We start from the raw sequence: 27,232 nt of genomic DNA on the forward strand, positions 1-27,232 counted from the left end.
TTTGTTCATTTTCCTTATTGCTCTCTTCTTTATCACCTGCTTCGGGTGTCTTGACCCGATCGGATGGTTTACTCCCATTGCTGGGTCCTATCTCATTTACAGCAATAACTCGGAACTGGTAGTTGACGTAGGGAGAGAGGTTCAGGCGGGCTGTGTTCTCGTCTCCATCCACTCGCGTTAGCTCATGCCATATCCCGGGCTCAAAGTTGTCTTCTTCAAACTCAATGATGAACTCTAGATGACAAAAATGAGCGTAAGGGACCATGCAAGGGGAACAAAATGTATCAAGAGGATCAAAGTTCTGTACTATTAAAGTGAATCTGTCAGTAGGATCAACCCTCTAAGCCGTCTAAACGGGCATGTAGGTCATAGGAAGCTGAATAAAATGATAACTTGATATCTGCGATCCGATGTTTATTTCCAGAGAAATCCACGTTTTTCTTAATATGTAAATGAGCTGTTAAGATCTACAAGCTGGATATAGATCTCCCCGAGAATCTGCCTCCAGAGGTTATTGTAAATGAAAGGAGGAGTTACAAGTGTGAGATCAGGAGAGCACACTGTCAGTCATTACATGTATCACAATAGTAACGCCTCCTTTCATTTACAATAATATCTGGAGGCAGATTTTCAGGGAGATCTATGTCCAGCCCATAAAACTTAACAGCTTATTTACATATTAAGAAAAATGTAGATTTCTCTGGAATAAGACATTAGATCGCAAATATCAAGGTATAATTTTAATCAACTTTCCATGACCTACATGCCCATATAGTCCTCTCAGGAAAGTGAATACTAACAACAGATTCCCTTTAATTACAGTAAGAACTAGTCTGTAAATCAAGAGAATAAAAAATAAACAGGTGAATTTGATAGCAAGTTCTACTGCAGGGTTTTTACCATCAATGGGGCTATTATTGTCTTCTCCTGGGATCCAGGTGAGGATGACACTTGTGTCCTGACGATCTGAAAGCTCCAAGTCGTAGGCAGGTTCTGGAAGATCTTGGAAAAATAAATGGAAAATAATATAAATATATATATTTTTTTACGTACAATTTTTGATATTTTTTTAAAGTACAAAAATAGTAGTAAGTAATATATAATAATTTCAAAAACCTTGAAAAAACCATCACATCATCACATCTGGAAATGTCATTAGGCTAAAAGGTGAGCACCATGTTATCTGCTCTGATTGAGCTCGTACGGCGACACATTTTCCAAGTGATCTATGTATAGAGCAGGTATTCCCACCGGAAAGCATTTCTTAAATAACTAGTTGGATTTTGTCATAAATCCCTTCTATATACTGACCAATCATAACAAGAACTGCAGTTTTCTCTACCGCGTCCAGTTCACTACGAGCCACACAGGTGTACACTCCCTGGTCATCTTCTTGTACGTTTGCTATACTCAGAGAATAGTCCTCAATATAATACCTGTAAAGACAAAATAAAATTAATTGTCAACCTGTTAGGAGAATGAGCTTGTAAAAAAATCATGTTTTTTCTACACTTAGAGCAGTCCAGTGGCCGGTCCTATTAAAAACATTTCTCGTGTGACCGCCCACTGGACTCCTAATCATAGAAAGAGCAGGGATTAAATGAAATAAAATACAACTTCTCCAAAATCTTCTCCCTATAGCAATATTATCCGTGTGCTCAGCTTCTGATAAAACTGCTTATACAATGGGGCAGGTTCCCTTTAATGCTCTATTCTCACCCCAAATATTGATCACTGTACAAAAGTTGCCAAAAATAATATCACAATAACGACAAAATCGGATTCCCCTCCATCAAAGTCCCTCTTACTTGTCATCTGCAGCATCTTCTATAATGTCCATGCCATCCTTCTTCCATTCCACGCCTTTATTTTCCATCCTGGGGTCAAATACTGGAATACACTCAAAAGTGGCTTTTCCTCCCTTTCGCACCCGCTGGGTCTCCGGAGGAGTGATTATCTGAGTGGCATCTGTGGAAAGAGACAACCACAATGTAAGCTGATAAAATTCAGGCTCTAGAACTTTTACTTTAATAATTTTTTGGAGCCCAAAAAAGGTTGGAGGAGTTAAAAAAAAAATGTGTCCCCCTCTTGAGCAAGGGTATGCACACAAAAAGTCTTTTTGCTGAGCTTCTGAACCAGAAATTGAGCATAAACTCCAAGTTTTTGAAGAGTTTTGAAATTTGTAGGATAATTTAGAGAGTTTGTGCTCCAAAAACTCCATTAAAAACTCCTTAGTTCCTAGGCTAAGTGTACACTGAGTTTTTGGAAAGGAAACTTTCTAAATCCTTCTCCAAAACGCTTTTATAGGGTTTTTTGGAGCAAAAAATTTCTAAATCTTTCTCAAAAACTTAAAATCTCTCCAAACCTTGGAGATTCAACTGAGTTTCTCCTTCGAAAACCTTGCAAAAAGAGTCCGTGTATATGCACATGGAGTTTTGCTTGTTTTGTAAACAATCATTGAGCTTGGCGGCTCTGCCCAAGTTGACAGAATGAGTTGCCATCCAGCTGCCATTTTGCTTAACTGTAGATGGCCAGTAAAAGTTTAAAAAAAAAAAAAATTATACTCACTTGACCTCTCATCCTTCTGCTGCCAACTGCTTGCCTTCCTATCCTCAGAGCCACTTCTTTTTCCTTCCGTGGCAAGCTGCATCTTCCAGCTTATTCAATGTAGGCTGGGATTTCTGCCTGCGATTAGGCCTCGGAGGTTGTGATGTCACAGACAGGCAACACACAGTGATCTCCGAGGCCTGGTCACAGCCGGAAATCCCAGCCTAGAGTAAAAAAATCAAAGAAGCTTGTTGCTCAACGTACGTTCCTCAGAGCCTCTTCTTTCTGCCGTCGTAGTTTCGGGTCTGTTCACTCTAGCCAGAGATTTCCGACTATGACCAGAACTGACAAGTCACTGTGTGTCGCATGTTCTTGACATCATGAAATGCGACGCACAGTGACCCTTGTGGCCTTGATGCAGCAACAAGTCCGAGCTAGAGTGAACAGGCAGGGAGAAGCGGGTCGTAATGAAATAAAGAAGAGGTGGCTCTGAGCACCGGATGGTGACCAGTGAACAGAGGGCCAGACAGGTGAACGGTGAGATGAGTATACATTTTTGTTGTTGTTTTTTAACATCTTCCGTTTATTATTCCTTGTGTTCTGAGCATAATCTAGGACATCCAATTTGCGGAGAATAATTCTGCTGAAATTGGAATTTCCCGGTAAAATCTGCCCAGTTTGGCAAATGCTAATGCTCATCTCTACTGGCAATGTCTCATTATTCATATACCCTTGGAAGAAAATGATGGCTCACACAAGAAAAACGACACTCAGATCCGACCATGGGTTTCAGAGAACTTTCCAACCATAAGAACTTACTTCTGACTTCTAAATACGCAGAGATGGTCATGTTGCCCTGGCTATTGGAGGCTGTGCAGTAGTAGAGTCCTTCGTCTTCACTGGTCACGTCTGAAATTTCCATGCTGCCATTAGTGAGGATGTTGAAACTATCCCTCATCACCACTGATCTCATATCTCTGTCGTACCTGCAAATATAAGGTAAGCCTATAACTATAATGTCAATTTAAGGCTAAGTTCCTGTTTACAACCATTTTGATCATCACGATGAAACTATACAAATGATCTTTGCTTAAAAAAAATTCTACAATTTTTGTGTCTACGGCTGTCATACAAAAGTTTTTTTATTTTCTTTTTTAACACAAAATTTAAAAAAATAGAATTATTGCAAATATTTGGATGTCTTGGAAAAAAGATCGGATTGATTAGGAAACAGTTGACAGACCTTAAAATCTAATTATCCTACCTTCGTTTAATATAAAAAGTTATTATAGTGGTACTCCGTATACAAACATTCGTTCTACTATCACATGTCTGACAATAAATGTCCGAGTGCAGACCGTAAAGTCCAGACCAGCCGCAGATCTCCTGACCCAACCTAATGGGCATATACAAAGCTGTTGATCTCAGGTCAGGAGACAACGTCCGATCCGGACTTCATGGGCTGTGCTCGGACTGTGAATTTTGGACTTGGCTCAACGGTTGACTGTAGCTGGTTTAGAGGGAGGCATATCTAAAGAAGAATATAATGCTGTCTGCAGAACCTGCAGGGCACAAATCAGATTTTCTAAAGCTGACAATGAATTGAGGCTTGCAAGAGACGTCAAAAGCAATAATAAAGGATTTTGGGGATATGTCAAAAGTAAAAGAAAAGTCAAAGATGCTATAGGATTTTTACAGGATGAAAATGATAAGACAGGATGTTGAGAAGGGCAAACTTTTAAATTCCTATTTTGCATGTTTTCTCTCATAAAGGAAATGTAACATCAACTGTTCTTCACTGTCCTATTAAGGGAATAGAAGAATCCAGGATATCTATAAACAGAAAGATAGTGAGGAAACACTTAGCTAACCTAAATGAATTCAAGTCTCCAGGTCCAGATGAATTACACCCCAGAGTACTGAAGGAGATAGCAGAAGAAATTTTTGAACCCCTCTCCATAATCTTTGAAAATTCTTGGAGAACAGGAGAAGGCCCAGAAGACTGGAAAAGAGCAAATGTTGTTCCTATCTTCAAAAAGGGGAAGAAGGTTGACCTAGGCAACTATAGGCCGGTGAGTCTGACTTCTATACCAGGAAACATCTTGGAACAAATTATTAAACAACATGTATGTCAGTACCTGGATAAGAATTAAGTGATTAAACAGAGTCAGCATGGGTTTGTAACTAATAAGTCATGTCAGACTAACTTAATTTCCTTCTATGACAGAATCACTGATTGAGTGGATCAGGGAAATGCTGTAGGTATAGTATATCTTGACTTCAGCAAAGCATTTGACAAAGTATCTCACACAATCGTTATTGAAAAAATGACTAGGTATGGAATGAACAAGGCAACTGTTAGGTGGATTCATAACTGGCTTAGTGATCGGACCCAAAGAGTGGTCGTAAATGGCTGCACATCCAGTTGGAAGAATGTCTCAAGTGGGGTACCACAGGGCTTTGTCCTGGGCCCTGTATTGTTCAACATCTTTATCAACGATTTAGATGAAGGAATTGAGGGTAAACTGATTAAATTTGCTGATGACACAAAGCTAGGAGGGATAGCTAATACTAGAGAAGAGAGAGAGAGGATTCAAAAAGATATAAATAAACTGGAGCAGTGGGCAGCAACTAACAGAATGGTTTTTAACAGACAAAAATGCAAAGTACTACATCTAGGCAATAAAAATGAAAACAGCATATACAGAATGGGAGGAATAGGGCTAAGCAAAAGCACATGTGAAAAAGACTTGGGTATACTAATAGATCACAGATTGAATATGAGTCAACAGTGTGATGCAGCAGCAAAAAAGGAAAATGCTATTATAGGATGTATTAACAGAAGCATACAGTCTAGATCACATGAAGTCATAATTGCCCGCTACTCCTCTTTGGTCAGACCTCATCTGGAATACTGTGTCCAGTTTTGGGCACCACACATTTTAAAAAAGACATCAACAAACTGGAGCAAGTTCAGAAAAGAGCGACCAGAATGGTGACCGGTCTGCAAACCCTGTCTTATGAGGAAAGGTTGCATGATTTGGGAATGTTTAGCTTGCAAAAGAGAAAACTGAGAGGAGACTTAATAGCTGTCTACAAATATCTCAAGGGCTGTCACATTGTAGAAGGATCATCTTTATTCTCATTTGCACAAGGAAAGACTAGAAGCAATGGGATGAAACTGAATGGGAGAAGACACAGATTAGATATTAGAAAAAACGTTTTGACAGTTAGAGTGATCAATGAGTGGAACAGGCTGCCACGAGAAGTGGTGAGTTTTCCTTCAATGGAAGTCTTCAAACAGAGGCTGGACAGACATCTGTCTGGGATGATTTAGCGAATCCTGGTTTGAGCAGGGGGTTGGACCAGATGGCCCAGGAGGTCCCTTCCAACTCTACAATTCTATGATTCTATGATTCTAAGTACAGTACGTACCAGTGAGTGACTGGAGTAGGAGAACCAAAAAATTTGCAATGTAAGAAAACATTAGTGTTCTCCACGGTTGAGTAATTCATTCTATCTGGAGTCAGGATAACTGGGACCAGTTCTGTAGGAAAAAAAGCATGACCATTAAGGATACACATAACATAACACCATAATACCAAAAGCCATGGGAAAACCGAATTATGTGGAAAAAGTCCCTACAGAACCCCCAAAAAACATTGCCGCATCCTAGGAGCCATCATACCTAGGTGCTAGAAAAAGGAGTAAAGAAGGTAAGGAATTAGAAATGTCATCTATGAAAGTCACGTTCTGGCTGTAGCAATAGTGGAAGTCAAGAGAAGTCCCTTTCCCACCATGTCTCCTAAAAGGGCAAGTTGTCACCTAACTATAGCCAGGACCACCACCGATTCTGAGAACCGGACTCGCCAGTGCCATACCTGAATATGTGGTTCTGACTCCAGGAGACTTACCGACGACATATATGTAAGCATTCTCTAGTATGTGTCCATGTTTATTCCATGCCTCGCACTGGACCACAGCGGTGTCACTCGTCTTCAGGTTGTGTAATATTAAACTTCCACCTTCCATTTTACGATTTGGACCCAAATCTGCAGCTGTAAAAAAGGAGAGATATGTTTCAATGAAAACAGGAGAAATCAATTAATTTCTTGCGACTTTATACATGGGCATTCACAAATGGCTCTTTTAGTCTACTTTTCTGGCTTTCCATCCAGGTCCATACTAGTCAACTGGTCTACTACTGTATCTCATCTACCTCGATCTAAATGTGTGGACGATCCAAGAGTCTCTTGCTGATGAGACATCAACAAGTGTTTCCTATGTCCGATCACCATCTAACATCTATGATGTGTACGGTCAACATTTTTCAAGCTACAAGGAGGTAGACAGCAGCCTTCTACATACCTGTTAGAGGTTCTCCATTTATTTTCCAGCTGACTCTAGGCTTGGGTTTTCCTTCAACCTCACAGGTAAATTTAACGTGCTCTCCTGGACCTCGGATTTCATCTTTCGGCCTGTTGATCCAGAACGGAGCAGCTAAAAAGAAGGACAATTGGATTGTTATTAAACTTGAAACTGCTAAGGTACAAGCTGATAATACCCAATGACTAGATAACTAGTAGCAAATGATACAACATACTACTACACATCGATAACCAAAGGTGACACGATTCTCAGGAAATCGCTCCAATCCAGGGTCGTGGTAGGTCCACGTTTGGTTTGTGCACAACATAGGACAGCCTTTCTTGGCTTATTTTGGTAGGACATCCCCCTTCAATGGCTTTTGAAATGACCAAGGCAGCCCTCGTCTCACACAGTTGGCGACACAGGAAATGCTCCACTGTGCCGAACACAATTCAGAGGTGGACCTAAATTAATACATGGAGTCCCAAGTCATGATCACTTATTATCCATTAGAGACAGCAGCTACGAAGCGCTTCTTACACTCAGCATGTCCAATAACCCATTCCTTTTCAAGGGAATCTGTCAGAAGGTTTTCATTATGTAATCTGATAGCAGCATGATGTAGGGACCGAGTCCCTGATTCCAGCGATGTTTCACTTAGTTTACTTGGTGCAGCATTTGTGAAAGAATTCCTGTTTTGTCTGTAGAGCTCGAATGCTGAGCATTGCATAACCTCGCCCACATCACTATATAAAGGACACTTACTTACCGAGTCAGTGCGCGTGTCCTGAGTTGAGTGGATGGTGCCCAGAGATTCCAGAGGAATGGAACGGCTGCGGTGGAGAAGCGTACTCCAGGTAAAGAGGCCCCGAAGCACGTGACTGCAAGGGGAGTGTCAGGGGGTGGAGACAAGCCCTGGACTCCAGTGACCAGAGCTTTGGCTAGAGAAGCCCAGGGGGATACAAGACAGACGCGGGTTAACCAGGAGACGACACAGTACAGACGGAAACAGACAGAGACGTGGTCTATAACAATCCAGGGTCAGAAAGATGGAGATAGCAGAGCGGTATCAGACGGGAAACACAAAGCGGAAGGTCAGGGACAAGCAGAGGTCAAAACCGAGAGACTAAGAAAGTACAGAATTGGGTAGCAAACTCAGAAACAGGAACGGACGGGGTCATACACAAGCAATCAGACAGAATCCTCAGATACACGGGGATCAGGAACTCAACCGAGTTCAAAAGTATCGCTGACAACGGACAGAGCCCAAAAGAGGCTATTTAAAGCCCTCCCACAGCCAGAGAGAGACCAACAGCATTAGCCCCTCAAGCACTAGACAAGAACTCCCATACAGACCAGGAGAGTACCCCCCTCTCAATGGGGGGCCACTGGACCCCCAGGCTTCTCAGGATGCCTGACATGAAACGCCCAAACCAGACGATCAGCGTGTACAGACTGGACAGGGACCCAAGATCGATCCTTTGGACCATACACGTTCCAGTGTACCAGATACTGCAAGGTGCGGTGTACAAGAAGAGAATCTAAAATGTGTCCAACCTCATATTCCATGTGTCCATCTACCAACACTGGGGGAACAGCTGACACAAAACCCTCCTCAACAGACACAGGTTTTAAATAGGACTTGCGGGACACATTGGATATCTTGAATGAAGCTGGGAGGCCTAGCCTATAGTGTTATGAATGGGTCACCGAGGAGGATAGCAGGCACAAGCTAAGCCACAGAAAACCAGAGAGGTTGGTAACTAAGCGGTTGCAGACCCCTGATCCTGTCCACAGAACTAGCAGTAGCCGTGGAGCGTACGTACGATGATCCCAGACACCTTGGCACAGCCGGAGAGCTAACTAAGCCTAAATCAAGAAAGGGGAAATCTAAACTGCCCCGGAGCAGACCCCAATGGAATAGATAGCCCCAAACATATATTGTCTGTGAGACGAGATAAAAACACAAACGCAGGCAGAAAAATAGACTGAGCAAACGATGGGGCCCACACTGACTAGACAGGACAGGAAAGGAAAGATACTGTCTGCAATCACGCAAAAAAACCCTGCAAAAAGTCCAACACGTCTGATGCACAAAAACACTGAAGTCACACGACTTCGCATCCCACTATATCAGCACTCTGGTATATTCTGAAAGCAAAGCAAAAAGAGACCAATATAAAAGGGGACAAAACAAACTGGCACATGCAGTAACATATGGGCAGTGATTCAGCACAGCCCCAGCCGGAGCTAGCTGACCCGCACAAAGCAGAGATAAACAAAACCAGATCAAATGCAAACAGAATAGCAAATGAACCACTTAGCTGAACATGCAGGGTGTCATGCACCAGTGCTGGGTGACCGGGCACTTCTGGGATTAATGTTCTGATCTCAGTGCAGACTCTCACCTGCACACCTGGGACATATTATGGTGGCCTCTCATTGGTTCTGGGGAGGCTTCTTATAGCCTCAGGAAGCTCCCATCCCCCGTCAGTTATACTTTCGCCCTTGGCATTGTGTGGTGACCCCTGAGTGTGTTAGTGCTGTGTTCTGGTTGCTTGATTCTCTGTATGACTCGGTCTGTTCTCTGGATATCGCTTTGGATTCTGCTTGGTACCTTCTACGTCCGTTTGGTTTTTCATCTCTGCTTGGCCCTGACTATCTGTTCTGTCTCATCCCTGGTACTGTACTGATATCTTGTGTATGACCTTTGGCTTTGTCTGACCTTCCGTCTGTTTATCCCTCCTGTACCTCGCTTGCCTGTATTGTGCTTGACCTCTGCTTTGCCTGACTCTGAGTTTTCTACCTTCTCTGAAAGCAGGACGCAAAGCCCCGCCCCTTGCAGTCACATGACCGTTCACATGACCATAGGTCCTATGCCGGCTTGCTAAACTTCTACTTTCAGGTCCTGTGCATCCTTATTTTCCGGCTGTTCTTGTCCCCAGGGGTCCCTACGGTGCGGGTGAGTCCCTGCTTAACGGAGGCTGTACTGTTATGATTGAGTCACCGTAGGAGGCAAAAACAGAAATGCTAGCTAAGTCCAGAAAACCAGAGAGGTTGGCAGCTATCGGATTGCAGACCCCTGAGCCTATCAACACAACTAGCAGTAGCTGTGGGGGGTTCCTACGATGCCCTAGACCCCTCGATCACAGCCGGAGAATTAAATAGCCTAAAGACAGAAAGGGAAATCTAAACTGCCCCAGAGCAGACCCCAAAGCAAAAGGCAGCCCCCCACATATAATGACGGTGAAGCAAGAAGAAAGAACACAACACAGACAGAAAGATAGACTGAGCAAAGACGGGGCCCAAGCTAACTAGATAGGCAAGGACAGGAAGGCTGCTGTCTGCAATCCGTGAAAAACCCTATGAAAATAAGAGCCAACAGACTGACAGTGAAAAAGGCCCTGAAGACGCTAGGCTTCAAAAAGCTATGTCAGTACTCAGGAATATTCTGAAGACAGAGCAACTGGCAAAAGGAGATTCAGCTCACCCCAGCAGGGAATGGCAGAATCCAGAAAAGCAAGGCAAACAAAAACAAAATACAAATGCTAAAAGGCAAAGCAGAAAACTTAGCTTTAGAGGAGCAGGAATCAGACTGGTTTCCTAGAAGTCCACAGAGAAATCACCCGCAGGGCAGAAGGGCGTCGGCAACCTTATATCCAGTCCGTGACTCCACTCAGCCAGTCATCATCATTAGACTCAGGTGCCTGATAATCAGACTCATTACCTTCCTTTACCAGAATAGGGAGTTCACCAGACCTCAGTGACGAAGGGGAAAATGAACTCACAACACTACGCCGGCGCTGTCAGGACCCTGACACAGGGAAAGAGCAGGAGACATCAGACCTCAGGAGGGACTTTAAGAAAATCACCAGCAGGGACAGAGGGAGTCAGCCGTCTCAAATCCCAATCAGAAACCCCAGATCTCCAATCATTTTCCTCATCATCAGGTGGCAAGCCTCTATCAATCAGATCAGCTCCACTACCTCCAGTAACCACCACAGGGAGCCAAGAAAGAGAACTCTCAATCTGAACAGCTCCACTATCTTCAGTAATCACCAGAGGGAAGCCAGATAGAGAATTCACAACACTATAGGCTACAGGTTTGACTATTTCCACAACTTCATATGGACCAATAAACTATGGACCCAACTTGACTGACGGAACCTTGAGTTTGATATTCCGTGTGGAAAGCCAAACCTTCTCTTCAACCTGAAATGTATGACCCGAGACTCTTCTTGTCTGCAAAGAACTTATACCTTCCCTGAACCTTGGATATATTATGACGGACCTCAGCCCACAGATTTTTTAAACGCTGTACAGACCACCCCACCCCAGGCCAACCAAAATCTAAGCGGTAAAATTTCCCAAAATGTGGACTGAACCCATAGTTAACCAGGAATGGGGACATACCGGTGGACAGACTCACACGACTGTTGAAGGCGAACTCAGCCAAAGGTAATGCATCACACCAATCATCCTGTCTAACAGAGGCCAAACAACTAACAATTTGTTCAAGGGACTGATTGGTGCATTCAGTCTGACCATGACTCTCAGGATGGTACACAGCAGAAAAAGACAATGTAATACCCAATTTTTTACAGAATGCCCCCCACAACCTGGCCACAAATTGCACACCTCTGTCAGACACAACATTCATGGGTACCCCATGCAGAAGGACCACATGTTGCACAAACAGCTTGGACAAGGTTTCAGCTGAGGGTAATGTGGATAAGGGTACAAAATGGGCCTGCTTAGAAAACATGTCCACCACCACCCAAACAACGGTATTACCCCTGGAAGGAGGTATATTGGTGATAAAGTCCATGCACAGGTGAGTCCTTGGTCTGTCAGGAACTGGCAAAGGCACCAGTTCCCCGGCCGGACGGCTATGAGAGTAATTAGAATGGGCACAAACCCCACATGCAGATACAAATTTTTTTACATCCATACCCAACGAGGGCCACCAAAAAACCCTTGCCACGGCCTCTCGCGTGGCCGAAATTCCAAGATGAGCACTCAGCCTAGACTCATGAAACTCTTGAAGGAGTCTATACCGAAATTGTTTTGGGACAAACAATTTACCCCCCAGCTTAGAGGCAGGAGCAAGAGACTGAGCTTCAACAATCTCCCGCTCCAGCTCCGACGAGACCTCAGCCACCACAACCCCGGGACGAAGAATGGTGGATGGCGGTTCGGGGAGGGACACAGAATCAAAACTTCGAGATAAGGCATCAGCCTTGACATTTTTGGACCCAGGACGAAACGTAATGGAAAACTGAAACCGAGAAAAAAAAAGCCACCAATGGGCCTTTCTGGGAGTCAGTCTTTTAGCAGACTCAATATAGGCTACATTTTTATGATCCATAATCACAGTGATCGGATGAGCCGCCCCTTCCAAAAATTGCCTCCATTCTTCAAATGCCAATTTGACCGCAAGAAGTTCTCTATTGTCCACTTCATAATTTCTCTCGGCTGAAGAGAACTTCTTGGAAAAGAAGGCACATGGCTTGAGATTGGTCAAAGTTGCAGGTCCCAACATTGCCCCCACCCCCACCACAGAAGCGTCCACCTCTACAATAAAAGGTTTGGACAGATCTGGCTGCACCAATATCGGGGAGGACATAAAACACTTTTTCAGCGTCAAAAAGGATTCTTTGGCAGATACAGACCAATTTTTTACATCAGCACCCTTGCGTGTAAGATCAGTAAGCGGCTTAACCACCTGTGAAAACCCCCTAATAAATTTTCGATAATAGTTGGAGGTCCTTCAGGTCCCAGGGTTGAACCCAGTCAACAATAGCCTGCATCTTCTTGGGATCCATGCGAAACCCCTCACAGGACACAATCAGGCCTAAAAAAAAAAAATTCCTGTACAAAAAAATGAACATTTCTCTAATTTGGCAAACAGTTGATTTCCCCTGAGTCTTTGGAGAACAGTACGTAAATGTTGCAGATGTGTATGACTATCAGGGGAGTAAACCAAAATGTCATCAAGGTAGATAACTACAAAACGACCAATAAGACCAGCAAAAACCACATTAATGAAATTTTGAAATATGGCGGGAACATTTGTAAGACCAAACGGCAAAACAAGGTTTTCAAAAAGCCCTTCAGATGTGAGAAACGCAGACTTCCACTCGTCCCCCTCCCAAACCCTTATCAGATTATGGGCTTCACGAAGATCTAATTTGGAGAACCATTTCACTCCTGACAACTTGTTACACAAATCTGGAATAAGAGGAAGAGGGTACGTGTTTCTCACAGTAATTTTGTTAAGTTCCCAAAAGTCGAGGCAGGGACGTAAACTACCATCTTTTTTCTTTACAAAAAAACCCCTGCGGCCACAGGAGAGACTGAGGGACGTATATGCCCCTTGCAGAGACTCTCCGCAATATACTCCTTCCAGGCTAAGCGTTAAGGGCGGGACAAATTAAACAGACAGGCTTTAGGCAATTTAGCCCCAGGAATCAACTCAATGGCACATTCAAAGGGTATTTGTGGTGGTAAGACCTCAACCTCCCTTTCGGAGAACATGTCTTCGAAGTCTTTTAGGCACTCCGGAATACCCTCCAGACCGACAGACGACACAGAGACTGATTTAACAGGTTTAGACAACAATGCAAATTTACAACATTGATTGGCACAGTTGGTACCCCACTGAACAATTTCCCCAGTCTCCCAATTGATGACTGGATTGTGGCGTTGTAACCAGGGCATCCCCAACGCCAACCCCGCAGGCAAATTTTCCAACACAAAACAACTTATTTTTTTAGCATGAGCTGAGCCCACCTTAAGTGAAAAGACCTCTGAGACATAGAGAATCCCTTCTTTGGTGAGAAGAGAGGAGTCAATGGCCACCTTTTTAACTGGAGTCTCAAGCCTAACTGTCCCTATCTTGCAATGAGTTATCAAACGGGAGTCGACCAAATTGAAGGATGAACCGCAATCCACAAAATCCGTAGAAAAAGAAGGACAACCGTCCACCAGCAGTTCCACTTGCAGCAAAACTTTCAAAAATGAGGAAAAATGTACCTGAGGGTCTGGGTAGTTTCCTCGACAACTACCCAGACCTAGTCTTTTCCCGACACCTTGGCTGATGAAGGACAGGAGGAACAGTCCTTCCTCCAGTGTCTCGATTCACCGCGATAAAAGCACAGCTGCTTCTCTCGACGGCGTCTCCTCTCTTTCTTTTTATAGGCGACGGCGTCCACTTCCATGGACTCAGCTGTGGGCAGGGTTTTGCTCTTACTGGGGTATAATGAGGTTTCAAGCTGCATCACCCCTCTCGCACGAAGCCTACGGTCCATACGGACAGCCTGGGTCATGGCGTCCTCCAAAGAATCAGGTGGGGGATGTAATGCCAGGGCATCCTTCAAACACTCAGACAGACCTCTGCGGAACAGGCCCCTGAAACCTCAGCAGCCCAGCGTCTGAACTCAGAACAAAACCACTCGGCTGAGTGCTTCCCCTAACAGACACTCATAACCATGTCCTCAGCCAGACGCACACGATCAGGTTCATCATAGATATGCCCGAGGGCCTCAAAAACGCATCCACCGACATTCCCTCAGGGGCCGTGGGAGGAAGAGAGAAAACCCAAGCTTGGGGGGGCTCCTCTTAACAGAGAAATAATAACCTCCACCCTCTGACTTTCATCCCCTGAAGAGCGGGGTCTTAACGAGAAAAAAAGTTTACATCCTTCCCTAAAGACTCTGAATTTCTTTTTATCCCCAGAGAAGGTGTCAGGAAACTTAACCGGAGACTCAGGAGAAATAAGGGTAACATCAGTGGCATCAGCCCTCCAAATCCCAGAGATCAAAGCCCCTTGCACAGCATCAGTCACCTGCTGCTGAGACTGAGCAAGGGCTCGCTGTTCAACATTAAATTTTTGCATCATCTGAGTCAGATTTTTCACCTGCTCAGAGAGAGTGCGCATAGGATCCATTATACCCCTTAAGGAAAAAAAAAAAAACCCACGCACAGGAGAAATTTTATGGTCAGGACTAGATGTTTATAGACTTCCTGTCTGCTTCGGGGAATCACCGGTGATATTTCCATTTCTCCCTATTGAGGTTTTGAGGCTTGGAGCTATCAGTCGGATATCTTCCTTTGCTAGAGGACGTCTGTTATCTCTCTTAGTCTACTCAAGATAAGTGTTCCCCTTGTTTGTCTACCCCAGCTATTCTTTAGTGGTAGTGGGGATTGACTGGTGCACCTTCCCTATGTAGGACTTATTGCCAGGGTCAGGAAGGGATTTGGTGCAGAACCTATATAGGGACATTTAGGGCAGACAGGATGAGGTTAGATCTGCCTAGGGGTCCCCACTCCCCTCATCCCTTCGTGTTGCACTTACTCTTTCCTCACTATGTGTGACACCTTGTCCTGTAGTGATAATCTCCTGCTAATAAAACACTGATTTATTAAAACTGCAAAACAAAGCCTAGTAAGTGACATATCGCTGAAATCAGGGTCTCTGCCTTTACATTATGTTGCTGTCAGATTACACAGCAAAAACCTGCTGTCCGATTCTCTTTAATGGGCAATGTGTAATATTTCATTTGTCCTATGGAGGAGCTGTAGGGAAAACAAATGACTTTATAACTAAATGAGTGACCGTACTCACACTCCACTCGGACAATGTATTTATGTCTCACTTCGCCTTCCGTGTTATTTGAAATGCATTCATATTCTCCATCATCCTCTTCTAGGACGCTTTTGATATAAAGAGTCTTCTTATATTTGTCGATAGAGAAACGTTTTAGACCCGTATTTCCAGTATTAGCTATCCACTTATTTTCTGGGGTTGGGCTGTTCAAAGTGAACAATATGAAGTCAAGAAATACAGAACATACAATTACGATCATAAGATAACACACCCAAACCTAACCTTGTCGAACCAAAAAATAGATGTATATCTTTTCTTCCTAGGAGCAGTGCCACTCTGGTCCATGGGTTGTGTTTGGAATTGTTGTACAACCCATTTCCAGAAATATTATTTTAATTGAAAACCCACAAAAATGGAGGGTATAGAAAAAAAGCAAAATAGGGGCCTTGGCTAAACCTTCCCAATATAATACATCGTGAAACGGGCTGAGACTATGAAAGGAAGTAGAAGAACACCACAAAGAAGGTCTTAGATGGGAATTTGCTAAACCTTTTGTGGTCTGGTTTGTCGAATTGTCCAGGAATTGTTGGCAAGTAAGTTGTCCTAAAGCTACCATACACACAGATGAGCGATCCCCCCCAACACAAAAATGCTCGGCTTGGCTGAGTGCTCGGAGAATAAAAGGATTGGCCAGTTCCTTCTCTCTCCCAACACCATCTGTTGGAGAGACTATTGACCAATTCCTCTGATATTGGAGGGCTTGGCTAATTTTTATGGGGACCTTTAGTATAAGCCCATTACCAGATAATGGAGGCTAAAAGAAGCAGGAAGGCCACAAGTTGTTCATGTTCTCAAAGAGATTGGTAAAAGGATTTACAAGTACCAGACGGTCCTGATACCAGTATGGGATGGAGACACCAACTACCAATGTTTTCTGCTCTTGCCATAGAGTTCACGCTCCTCTATATCTGTCCTTGGCAGTAGTGGCATCTTGGAAGAAACCAATGTGTTTCCACTGGAGTTTCCTTTCTATGATTGAGAGGTAATAAAATAGCACATGGAGTCTATAAAGTCACAATATACAAAGGAACACATCACCAAACTCACAGTCCTTCAGAGATGCACTCAAGCTGTAGAGGGTCGCCTCGCAAGGCCAAGTGATGGCTTATGCTACCTGATGGCATCATCATTCTGGGCTTACGGAACTTCACAGAATTAGCTGCCGAAAGAAAATGTGAAATTAATTATTTCAGGTATATCATAGAAAGAACAATCCTTCCTCACCCTGTACTGATCAGACATATCATTGGATCAAAATCATTTTTACTAACTCCAAGTTCCTTCAAGATCTACTCAATAGCCTAAAAAGTGAACGACAGGTCTGTAGGGTAGTGGACTGACCCATGGACCTGTCTGAAGAAGAAAAGCGTATGTAAAGATGTGCAGTAAATATACTTGTCGTGAATTTGTATATACGTGTGGGGAAACAGCTAGAATTAGAAAGAGATGGTGTAGGACCGGGTTTTGGCCACTAGGGGGAGACAAAGAAGAACAGGAAAAGGAGACGGTGCAGTATTGAGGTTTGGCAACGAGAGGCAGACAAAAGAAAGCAGGGATAGGACATAACAGCAACTAATGCTTAAGAAACCGCAAAGTCATGGTGGGCGGAGTTACGGGGACTCAAGAGGGGAATTCCCAGGCAGGGGAATAAAAGAGAGGGAGAGAGGGTCCAGGGGTTCCAGTCCAGGAGGAATTCAGCGCAGCTCAGCTCAGGAGGGGACTGAAGAAGGACGAGCTCCGGAAGGGACTGGAAGAAGAGACGGTCAGGGGATGGCAATGACAGGATAGCCACAGGACAGAGGACGCCCGGGGTACCAGACAGACGGACTCGGCCAGGAGAAGCGCCGTGGAGGTGGCCCTAACTGCGAGGGACATCGCCTTAGGGGAAAAGAGGAGGTGGAAGGTACCTGGACCTGTGTGTAGGAGCAGTCATGGTGCTGTGATCGTCGAGAGGACGGCCAATAAAGAGGACCTGTTTGAACGCACGTTGGTTTCTGTCTCCAGTCTGTTCGCAGCCAAAAGGGACCACCCCCATTCGGCACACGTACTACAGGTCAACCCAGGGATACATAGAATTTATATAGTTAAAGGGTTGTTCCATATTGTTAAGTGATGGCATACTGGCTACAATGTGCAGATTTTTTGTGGTGATCCCTAGGATGCCCAATGATTTTGAGAATGGGTTGCAGCCACCTAACTTGTATGGAGCTGTATCACTTCCCCATTTAATCTGTGCAGAGAAAGCTTAAAAGATGATGTAGCTCTAATGTGGGAATTGAGGGGGGTCCCAATTGTTGGATCCTCAAATTTATGACAAACCCCAAATGGGGAAAATCCATTAAGGGGAATCTTACAGCGAGAGACTTTGAGTTCGATGGGTTCCTTTTGCATAATGGTTCGGGTTCCGACAAACTGGACATGGCACATGTAATCCGGATGCTGATCTGTTTCCTTCACGTTGGAGAAGTAGAGGTTTCCATTCATGCCCGTAGAGACACGATCATCCTGAATTATGCGTAACAGAGCTGAGGTGAAAGAAAGGAACACGAGACAGAAATACATTTATAAGACGCAGGGCATTGGACAATGTAGTTTTAGTCTCAGTGAGTAGTACAATTTTTTTCCCAGACTTTTGCAAAGAGCAAGGAATGATATAAGATGACAAAATAAGCATTACTTATGTCTGGTCTATACTAAAGAACATGAGGTTTTATCAGCATAAATAATGAGGATTGCGATGAGTGGAGGGTGCCATCATACTTTATCTGTCCCTAAGTGCAAGCATTACTTAATTACTGAATCCCCACCACTCCAGTGCCGTTGTACTATAGTCCTCGCTGGCATTGAACCTAATGACATCGTTCACGTGACCACTGCAGCCAATGACTGGCCTCAGCATGGATGTATGTTTGAATCACAGCAGCAGCCACATGAAAGTTGAAAGGGATGCCATTTGGGACTACCAGCGGTGACCAGGGCTGTGGAGTCCGTAAGCGAAACTTCTGACTCCTCAATTTCCCTGACTTCACGACTCTGACTCTAAAGCCATGCCTCGCTACTGAACCCAATGAATTATATATTTTAGGAGTCGGTCCATTTTATACTGACTCCACCAAAATGGATACCAACTGCACAACTCCAAATCCTACTCCACAGTCCTGCCAGTGACCACCAGAGTGAAGGTGCAGCAGTGGTAAGGGGTTGAAGTCGTATGCTAATGGTTGATATCAGTGCAAACGCTAATTTGGTGCCTTCTATTGCAAGCAATCAAAATTCAGATTAGTACATGGTGCCCAAACTTGATTAGTTTCCATGAGAAACACTATTTGCCTTTGAACTATAGATTTTGTTATAAAGGTTACTAGAGATTAGAAATTTTTATGAGATCCATCATTCATGTTGTCGCTCACCTCTGTCCATCCAGAAGATCCGTTGAGGTACAGCACTTTTTGGGGGATTGCATGGCAGCTCAACTGAGTCTCCTTCTTCGGCTTCTATAGGCTGTATGTTATCTTTCTGCCATTTAGGGGTACCTGGGGATGAGCATGGTATAATCATTTGGTGGAGGTGGAAACCACCACATTAGGTGCAATCTGATTTCAGCATCATAGTAATTATAGATAGCAATATAGACACATGGACAATGCATGCTTATCATTTGGGAAATGAGAAGACACTGTCACACAAGTGTTAAAATCTACTACCGCTCTAACAGGCCACCATTACTGTATCTGCTGCTACCCCAGGTGTCCTCATTACTGTACCTGCTGCTACCCCAGATGCCCTTATTACTGTACCTGCTGCTACCTCAGGTGCCCTCTTTACTCTACCTGCTGATACTCCATTTGTCCTCATTACTGTATCTGCTGCTACCACAGGTACCCTCAATACTGTACCTGCTGTTACCCCAGGTGTCCTCCACTGTACCGCTGGTACCTCAGGTGCCCTCATTTCTGTATCTGCTGCTACTCCAGGGGCCCTCATTACTGTGCCTGCTGCTACCCCAGGTGCCCTCATTACTGTGCCTGCTGCTACCCCAGGTGCCATCATTACTGTGATTGTTGCTGCCCCAGGTGCCCTCATTACTGTACCTGCTGCTACCCAAGGTGCCCTCATTACTGTACCTGCTGCTACTCCAGGTGTCCTCATTACTGTATCTGTTGCTACCACAGGTACCCTCAATACTGTACCTGCTGCTACCCCGTGTCCTCAATTCTGTACCTGCTGGTACCTTAGGTGCCCTCATTGCTGTGCCTGCTGGTATCCCAGGTGCACTCATTACTGTACCTGCTGTTACCCCAGGTTCCCTCATTACTGTGCCTGCTGCTACCCCAGGTGCCCTCATTATTGTGCGTGCTGCTACCTCAGGTGCCCTCATTACTGTACCTACTATTATCCCAGGTGCCCTCATTACTGTAACTGCTGTTATCCCAGGTGCCCTCATTACTGTGCCTGCTGCTACCTCGGGTGCGCCATTTCTATACCAACTGTTATCCTAGGTACCCTCATTACTTTATCTGCTGGTATCCCAGGTGCCCTCATTACTGTGCCTGCTGCTACCCCAGGTGCCCTCATTACTGTATCTGCTGCTACCACAGGTACCCTCAATACTGTACCTGCTGTTACCCCAGGTGTCCTCCACTGTACCGCTGGTACCTCAGGTGCCCTCATTTCTGTACCTGCTGCTACCCCAGGTGCCCTCATTGCTGTGCCTGCTGCTACCCCAGGAGCCATCATTACTGTGACTGTTGCCGCCCCAGGTGCCCTCATTACTGTACCTGCTGCTACCCCAGGTGCCCTCATTACCGTACCTGCTGCTACTCCAGGTGTCCTCATTACTGTATCTGTTGCTACCACAGGTACCCTCAATACTGTACCTGCTGCTACCCCGTGTCCTCAATTCTGTACCTGCTGGTACCTTAGGTGCCCTCATTGCTGTGCCTGCTGCTACCTCAGGTGCCCTCATTACTGTACCTACTATTATCCCAGGAGCCCTCATTACTGTACCTGCTGTTACCCCAGGTGCCCTCATTACTGTGCCCGCTGCTACCCGAGGTGCCCTCATTACTGTGCCTGCTGCTACCTCAGGTGCCCTCATTACTGTACCTACTATTATCCCAGGTGCCCTCATTATTGTACCTGCTGTAACCCCAGGTACCCTCATTACTGTGCCTGCTGCTACCCCAGGTGCCCTCATTACTGTGCCTGCTGCTACCACGGGTGTGCCATTTCTATACCAACTGTTATCCCAGGTGCCCTCATTACTTTACCTGCTGGTATCCCAGGTGCCCTCATTACTTTACCTGCTGGTATCCCAGGTGCACTCATTACTGTACCTGCTGTTACCCCAGGTTCCCTCATTACTGTGCCTGCTGCTACCCCAGGTCCCCTCATTACTGTGCCTGCTGCTACCTCAGGTGCCCTCATTACTGTACCTACTATTATCCCAGGTGCCCTCATTACTGTAACTGCTGTTACCCCAGGTGCCCTCATTACTGTGCCTGCTGCTACCTCGGGTGCACCATTTCTATACCAACTGTTATCCTAGGTGCCCTCATTACTTTATCTGCTGGTATCCCAGGTGCACTCATTACTGTACCTGCTGTTACCCCAGATGTCCTCATTACTGTGCCTGCTGCTACTCCAGGTGCCCTCAATACTGTACCTGCAGCTACCCCAGGTGCCCTTATTACTGTAACTGCTGCTACTCCAGGTGCTCTCATTAGTGTACTTGCTGCTACCCCAGGTGCCCTCATTACTGTACTTGCTGCTACCCCAGGTGCCTTTATTACCATGCCTGCTGCTACCCCAGGTCCCCACAATAATGAGACTGCTGCTACCCCAGGTATCCTCATTACAGTACCTGTTCTACCCCAGGTGCCCTCATTACTGCACCTGCGGCTACCCCAGGTGCCCTCATTACTGTACTTGCTACTACCCCAGGAGTCGTCATTACTGTATCTGCTGCTACACCAGGTTCCCACAATACTGAGCCTGCTGCTACCCCAGGTGCCCTCATTACTGGAGCTGCTGCTACCCCTGATGCCCTCATTACTGTATCTGCTGCCACCGCATTTGCCCTCATTACTGTACCTGCTGCTACCCCAAGTGACATCATTATAGTACCTGCTTCTACCCCAGGTGCCCTCATTAATGTACCTGCTGCTACCCCAGGTACCCTCATTATTGTACCTGCTGCTACCTCTGGTGTCTTCATTACTGTACCTGCTGCTACCCCATATGCCCTCATTACAGTACCTGCTTCTACCCCAGGTGCCCTCATTAGTGTACCTACTGCTACCCCAGGTGCCCTCATTATTGTACATGCTGCTACTTCAGGTGCTGTCATTACTGTACCAGCTGCTACACCAGGTTCCCACAATACTGAGCCTGCTGCTACCCCAGGTGCCCTAATTACTGGACCTGCTCCTACACCAGGTTTGCACAATAAAGAGCCTGCTGCTACACCAGGTGTCCTCATTACTGTACCTGCTGCTACCCCAGGTTCCCACAATAATGAGCCTGCTGATACTCCAGGTGTCCTCATTGCTGTATCTGCTGCTACCACAGGTACCCTCAACACTGTACCTGCTGTTACCCCAGGTGTCTTCATCACTGTACTGCTGGTACCTCAGGTGCCCTAATTTCTGTTACTGCTGCTACACCAGGTGCCCTCATTAGTGTGCCTGCTGCTACCCCAGGTGCCCTCATTACTGTGACTGCTGCTGCCCCAGGTGCCCTCATTACTCTACCTACTGCAACCTCAGGTGCCCTCATTACTGTACCTGCTGCTACCCCAGGTGCCCTCATTACTGTACCTGCTGCTACTCCTGGGGTACTCATTACTGTATCTGTTGCTACCACAGGTACCCTCAACACTGTACCTGCTGCTGCCCCGTGTCCTCATTACTGTACCTACTATTATCCAGGTGCCCTCATTACTGTTACCCCAGGTGCCCTCATTACTGTGCCTGCTGCTACCCCAGGTGCCCTCATTAATGCGCCTGCTGCTACCTCTGTTGCCCTCATTACTGTGCCTGTTGCTACCTCAGGTGCCCTCATTACTGTGCCTGCTGCTACCTCGGGTGTGCCATTTCTATACCAACTGTTATCCCAGGTGCCCTCATTACTTTATCTCCTGGTATCCCAGGTGCACTCATTACTGTACCTGCTGTTACCCCAGGTGCCCTCATTACTGTGCCTGCTGCTACCTCGGGTGCGCCATTTCTATACCAACTGTTATCTCAGGTGCCCTCATTACTTTACCTGCTGGTATCCCACTTGCACTCATTACTGTACCTGCTGTTACCCCAGTTTCCCTCATTACTGTGCCTGCTGTTACCCCAGGTACCATCATTACTGTGCCTGCTGCTACCTCAGGTGCCCTCATTACTGTACCTACTATTATCCCAGGTGCCCTCATTACTGTAACTGCAATTACCCCAGGTGCCCTCATTACTGTGCCTGCTGCTACCCCAGGTGCCCTCATTACTGTGCCTGCTGCTACCTCGGGTGTACCATTCCTATACCAACTGTTATCCCAGGTGCCCTCATTACTTTATCTGCTGGTATGCCAGGTGCACTCATTACTGTACCTGCTGTTACCCCAGGTGCCCTCATTACTGTGCCTGCTGCTACCCCAGGTGCCCTCAATACTGTACCTTCAGCTACCACAGGTGCCCTCATTACTGTACTTGCTGCTACCCCAGGTGCCCTTATTACCATACCTGCTGCTACCCCAGGTTCCCACAATAATGAGCCTGCTGCTACCCCAGGTGTCCTCATTACAGTACCTGTTCTACCCCAGGTGCCCTCATTACTGTACCTGCTGCTACCCCAGGTGCCCTCATTACTGTACTTGCTGCTACCCCAGAAGCCATCACTACTGTATCTGCTGCTACACCAGGTTCCCACAATACTGAGCCTGCTGCTACCTCAGGTGCCCTCATTACTGGAGCTGCTGCTACCCCTGATGCCCCATCACTGTATCTGCTGCTACCCCATTTGCCCTCATTACTGTACCTGCTGCTACCCCAGGTGCCCTCATTAATGCGCCTGCTGCTACCTCAGGTGCCCTCATTACTGTGCCTGTTGCTACCTCAGGTGCCCTCATTACTGTGCCTGCTGCTACCTCGGGTGTGCCATTTCTATACCAACTGTTATTCCAGGTGCCCTCATTACTTTATCTCCTGGTATCCCAGGTGCACTCATTACTGTACCTGCTGTTACCCCAGGTGCCCTCATTACTGTGCCTGCTGCTACCTCGGGTGTGCCATTTCTATACCAACTGTTATCCCAGGTGCCCTCATTACTTTATCTCCTGGTATCCCAGGTGCACTCATTACTGTACCTGCTGTTACCCCAGGTGCCCTCATTACTGTGCCTGCTGCTACCTCGGGTGCGCCATTTCTATACCAACTGTTATCTCAGGTGCCCTCATTACTTTACCTGCTGGTATCCCACTTGCACTCATTACTGTACCTGCTGTTACCCCAGTTTCCCTCATTACTGTGCCTGCTGTTACCCCAGGTACCATCATTACTGTGCCTGCTGCTACCTCAGGTGCCCTCATTACTGTACCTACTATTATCCCAGGTGCCCTCATTACTGTAACTGCAGTTACCCCAGGTGCCCTCATTACTGTGCCTGCTGCTACCCCAGGTGCCCTCATTACTGTGCCTGCTGCTACCTCGGGTGTACCATTCCTATACCAACTGTTATCCCAGGTGCCCTCATTACTTTATCTGCTGGTATGCCAGGTGCACTCATTACTGTACCTGCTGTTACCCCAGGTGCCCTCATTACTGTGCCTGCTGCTACCCCAGGTGCCCTCAATACTGTACCTTCAGCTACCACAGGTGCCCTCATTACTGTACTTGCTGCTACCCCAGGTGCCCTTATTACCATACCTGCTGCTACCCCAGGTTCCCACAATAATGAGCCTGCTGCTACCCCAGGTGTCCTCATTACAGTACCTGTTCTACCCCAGGTGCCCTCATTACTGTACCTGCTGCTACCCCAGGTGCCCTCATTACTGTACTTGCTGCTACCCCAGAAGCCATCACTACTGTATCTGCTGCTACACCAGGTTCCCACAATACTGAGCCTGCTGCTACCTCAGGTGCCCTCATTACTGGAGCTGCTGCTACCCCTGATGCCCCATCACTGTATCTGCTGCTACCCCATTTGCCCTCATTACTGTAACTGCTGCTACCCCAGGTGCCCTCATTAATGCGCCTGCTGCTACCTCAGGTGCCCTCATTACTGTGCCTGTTGCTACCTCAGGTGCCCTCATTACTGTGCCTGCTGCTACCTCGGGTGTGCCATTTCTATACCAACTGTTATTCTAGGTGCCCTCATTACTTTATCTCCTGGTATCCCAGGTGCACTCATTACTGTACCTGCTGTTACCCCAGGTGCCCTCATTACTGTGCCTGCTGCTACCTCGGGTGCGCCATTTCTATACCAACTGTTATCTCAGGTGCCCTCATTACTTTACCTGCTGGTATCCCACTTGCACTCATTACTGTACCTGCTGTTACCCCAGTTTCCCTCATTACTGTGCCTGCTGTTACCCCAGGTGCCCTCATTACTGTGCCTGCTGCTACCCCAGGTGCCCTCATTACTGTGCCTGCTGCTACCTCGGGTGTACCATTCCTATACCAACTGTTATCCCAGGTGCCCTCATTACTTTATCTGCTGGTATGCCAGGTGCACTCATTACTGTACCTGCTGTTACCCCAGGTGCCCTCATTACTGTGCCTGCTGCTACCTCGGGTGTACCATTCCTATACCAACTGTTATCCCAGGTGCCCTCATTACTTTATCTGCTGGTATGCCAGGTGCACTCATTACTGTACCTGCTGTTACCCCAGGTGCCCTCATTACTGTGCCTGCTGCTACCCCAGGTGCCCTCAATACTGTACCTTCAGCTACCACAGGTGCCCTCATTACTGTACTTGCTGCTACCCCAGGTGCCCTTATTACCATACCTGCTGCTACCCCAGGTTCCCACAATAATGAGCCTGCTGCTACCCCAGGTGTCCTCACTACAGTACCTGTTCTACCCCAGGTGCCCTCATTACTGTACCTGCTGCTACCCCAGGTGCCCTCATTACTGTACTTGCCGCTACCCCAGAAGCCATCACTACTTTATCTGCTGCTACACCAGGTTCCCACAATACTGAGCCTGCTGCTACCTCAGGTGCCCTCATTACTGGAGCTGCTGCTACCCCTGATGCCCCATCACTGTATCTGCTGCTACCCCATTTGCCCTCATTACTGTACCTGCTGCTACCCCAAGTGCCCTCATTACTGTACCTGCTTCTACCCCAGGTGCCCTCATTACTGTGCATGCTGCTACCCCAGCTGACCTCATTATTGTACCTGCTGCTACCTCTGGTGTCTTCATTACAGTACCTGCTTCTACCCCAGGTGCCCTCATTACTGTACCTGCTGCTACCCCAGGTGCCCTCATTATTGTACCTGCTGCTACCTATGGTGTCTTCATTACTGTACCTGCTGCTACCCCATATGCCCTCATTACAGTACCTGCTTGTATCCCAGGTGCCCTCATTAGTGTACCTGCTGCTACCCCAGGTGCCCTCATTACTGTACTTGCTGCTACTTCAGGTGCCCTCATTACTGTACCTGCTGCTACACCAGGTTCCCACAATACTGAGCCTGCTGCTACCCCAGGTGCCCTCATTACTGGACCTGCTCCTATACCAGGTTCCCACAATACTGAGCCTGCTGCTACCCTAGGTGCCCTCTTTACTGTACCTGCTGCTACCCCAGGTGCCCTCATTACTGTATCTGCTGTTACCCCAGGTGCCCTCATTACTGTACCTGCTGCTACCCCAGGTGCCCTCATTAATGCGCCTGCTGCTACCTCAGGTGCCCTCATTACTGTGCCTGTTGCTACCTCAGGTGCCCTCATTACTGTGCCTGCTGCTACCTCGGGTGTGCCATTTCTATACCAACTGTTATTCTAGGTGCCCTCATTACTTTATCTCCTGGTATCCCAGGTGCACTCATTACTGTACCTGCTGTTACCCCAGGTGCCCTCATTACTGTGCCTGCTGCTACCTCGGGTGCGCCATTTCTATACCAACTGTTATCTCAGGTGCCCTCATTACTTTACCTGCTGGTATCCCACTTGCACTCATTACTGTACCTGCTGTTACCCCAGTTTCCCTCATTACTGTGCCTGCTGTTACCCCAGGTGCCCTCATTACTGTGCCTGCTGCTACCCCAGGTGCCCTCATTACTGTGCCTGCTGCTACCTCGGGTGTACCATTCCTATACCAACTGTTATCCCAGGTGCCCTCATTACTTTATCTGCTGGTATGCCAGGTGCACTCATTACTGTACCTGCTGTTACCCCAGGTGCCCTCATTACTGTGCCTGCTGCTACCTCGGGTGTACCATTCCTATACCAACTGTTATCCCAGGTGCCCTCATTACTTTATCTGCTGGTATGCCAGGTGCACTCATTACTGTACCTGCTGTTACCCCAGGTGCCCTCATTACTGTGCCTGCTGCTACCCCAGGTGCCCTCAATACTGTACCTTCAGCTACCACAGGTGCCCTCATTACTGTACTTGCTGCTACCCCAGGTGCCCTTATTACCATACCTGCTGCTACCCC

General features: G+C 46.6%; 1 protein-coding gene across 7 annotated transcripts in view; it reads right to left on the reverse strand.

Annotated features, from left to right (window-relative positions):
• L1CAM (L1 cell adhesion molecule) overlaps positions 1–27,232 on the reverse strand; it is a 284,550-nt gene that overhangs the window by 66,723 nt on the left and 190,595 nt on the right. For all 7 annotated transcript variants that reach the window (XM_073590771.1, XM_073590769.1, XM_073590772.1 and 4 more), the window contains 12 exons: positions 18,994–19,116; positions 17,938–18,108; positions 16,631–16,742; positions 15,542–15,726; positions 6,916–7,047; positions 6,462–6,605; positions 5,983–6,094; positions 3,367–3,533; positions 1,809–1,968; positions 1,312–1,436; positions 901–1,002; positions 37–234 (listed from right to left, as the gene is read on the reverse strand). In XM_073590771.1, coding sequence (XP_073446872.1) covers positions 37–234; positions 901–1,002; positions 1,312–1,436; positions 1,809–1,968; positions 3,367–3,533; positions 5,983–6,094; positions 6,462–6,605; positions 6,916–7,047; positions 15,542–15,726; positions 16,631–16,742; positions 17,938–18,108; positions 18,994–19,116 — 1,731 coding nt within the window. The remainder of the gene's footprint in view (positions 1–36; positions 235–900; positions 1,003–1,311; positions 1,437–1,808; positions 1,969–3,366; positions 3,534–5,982; positions 6,095–6,461; positions 6,606–6,915; positions 7,048–15,541; positions 15,727–16,630; positions 16,743–17,937; positions 18,109–18,993; positions 19,117–27,232) is intronic.

Source organism: Dendrobates tinctorius, unplaced genomic scaffold (assembly GCF_039654945.1).
Source record: "Dendrobates tinctorius isolate UK_male_01 unplaced genomic scaffold, ASM3965494v1 ptg000120l, whole genome shotgun sequence".
Taxonomy (NCBI): domain Eukaryota; kingdom Metazoa; phylum Chordata; class Amphibia; order Anura; family Dendrobatidae; genus Dendrobates; species Dendrobates tinctorius.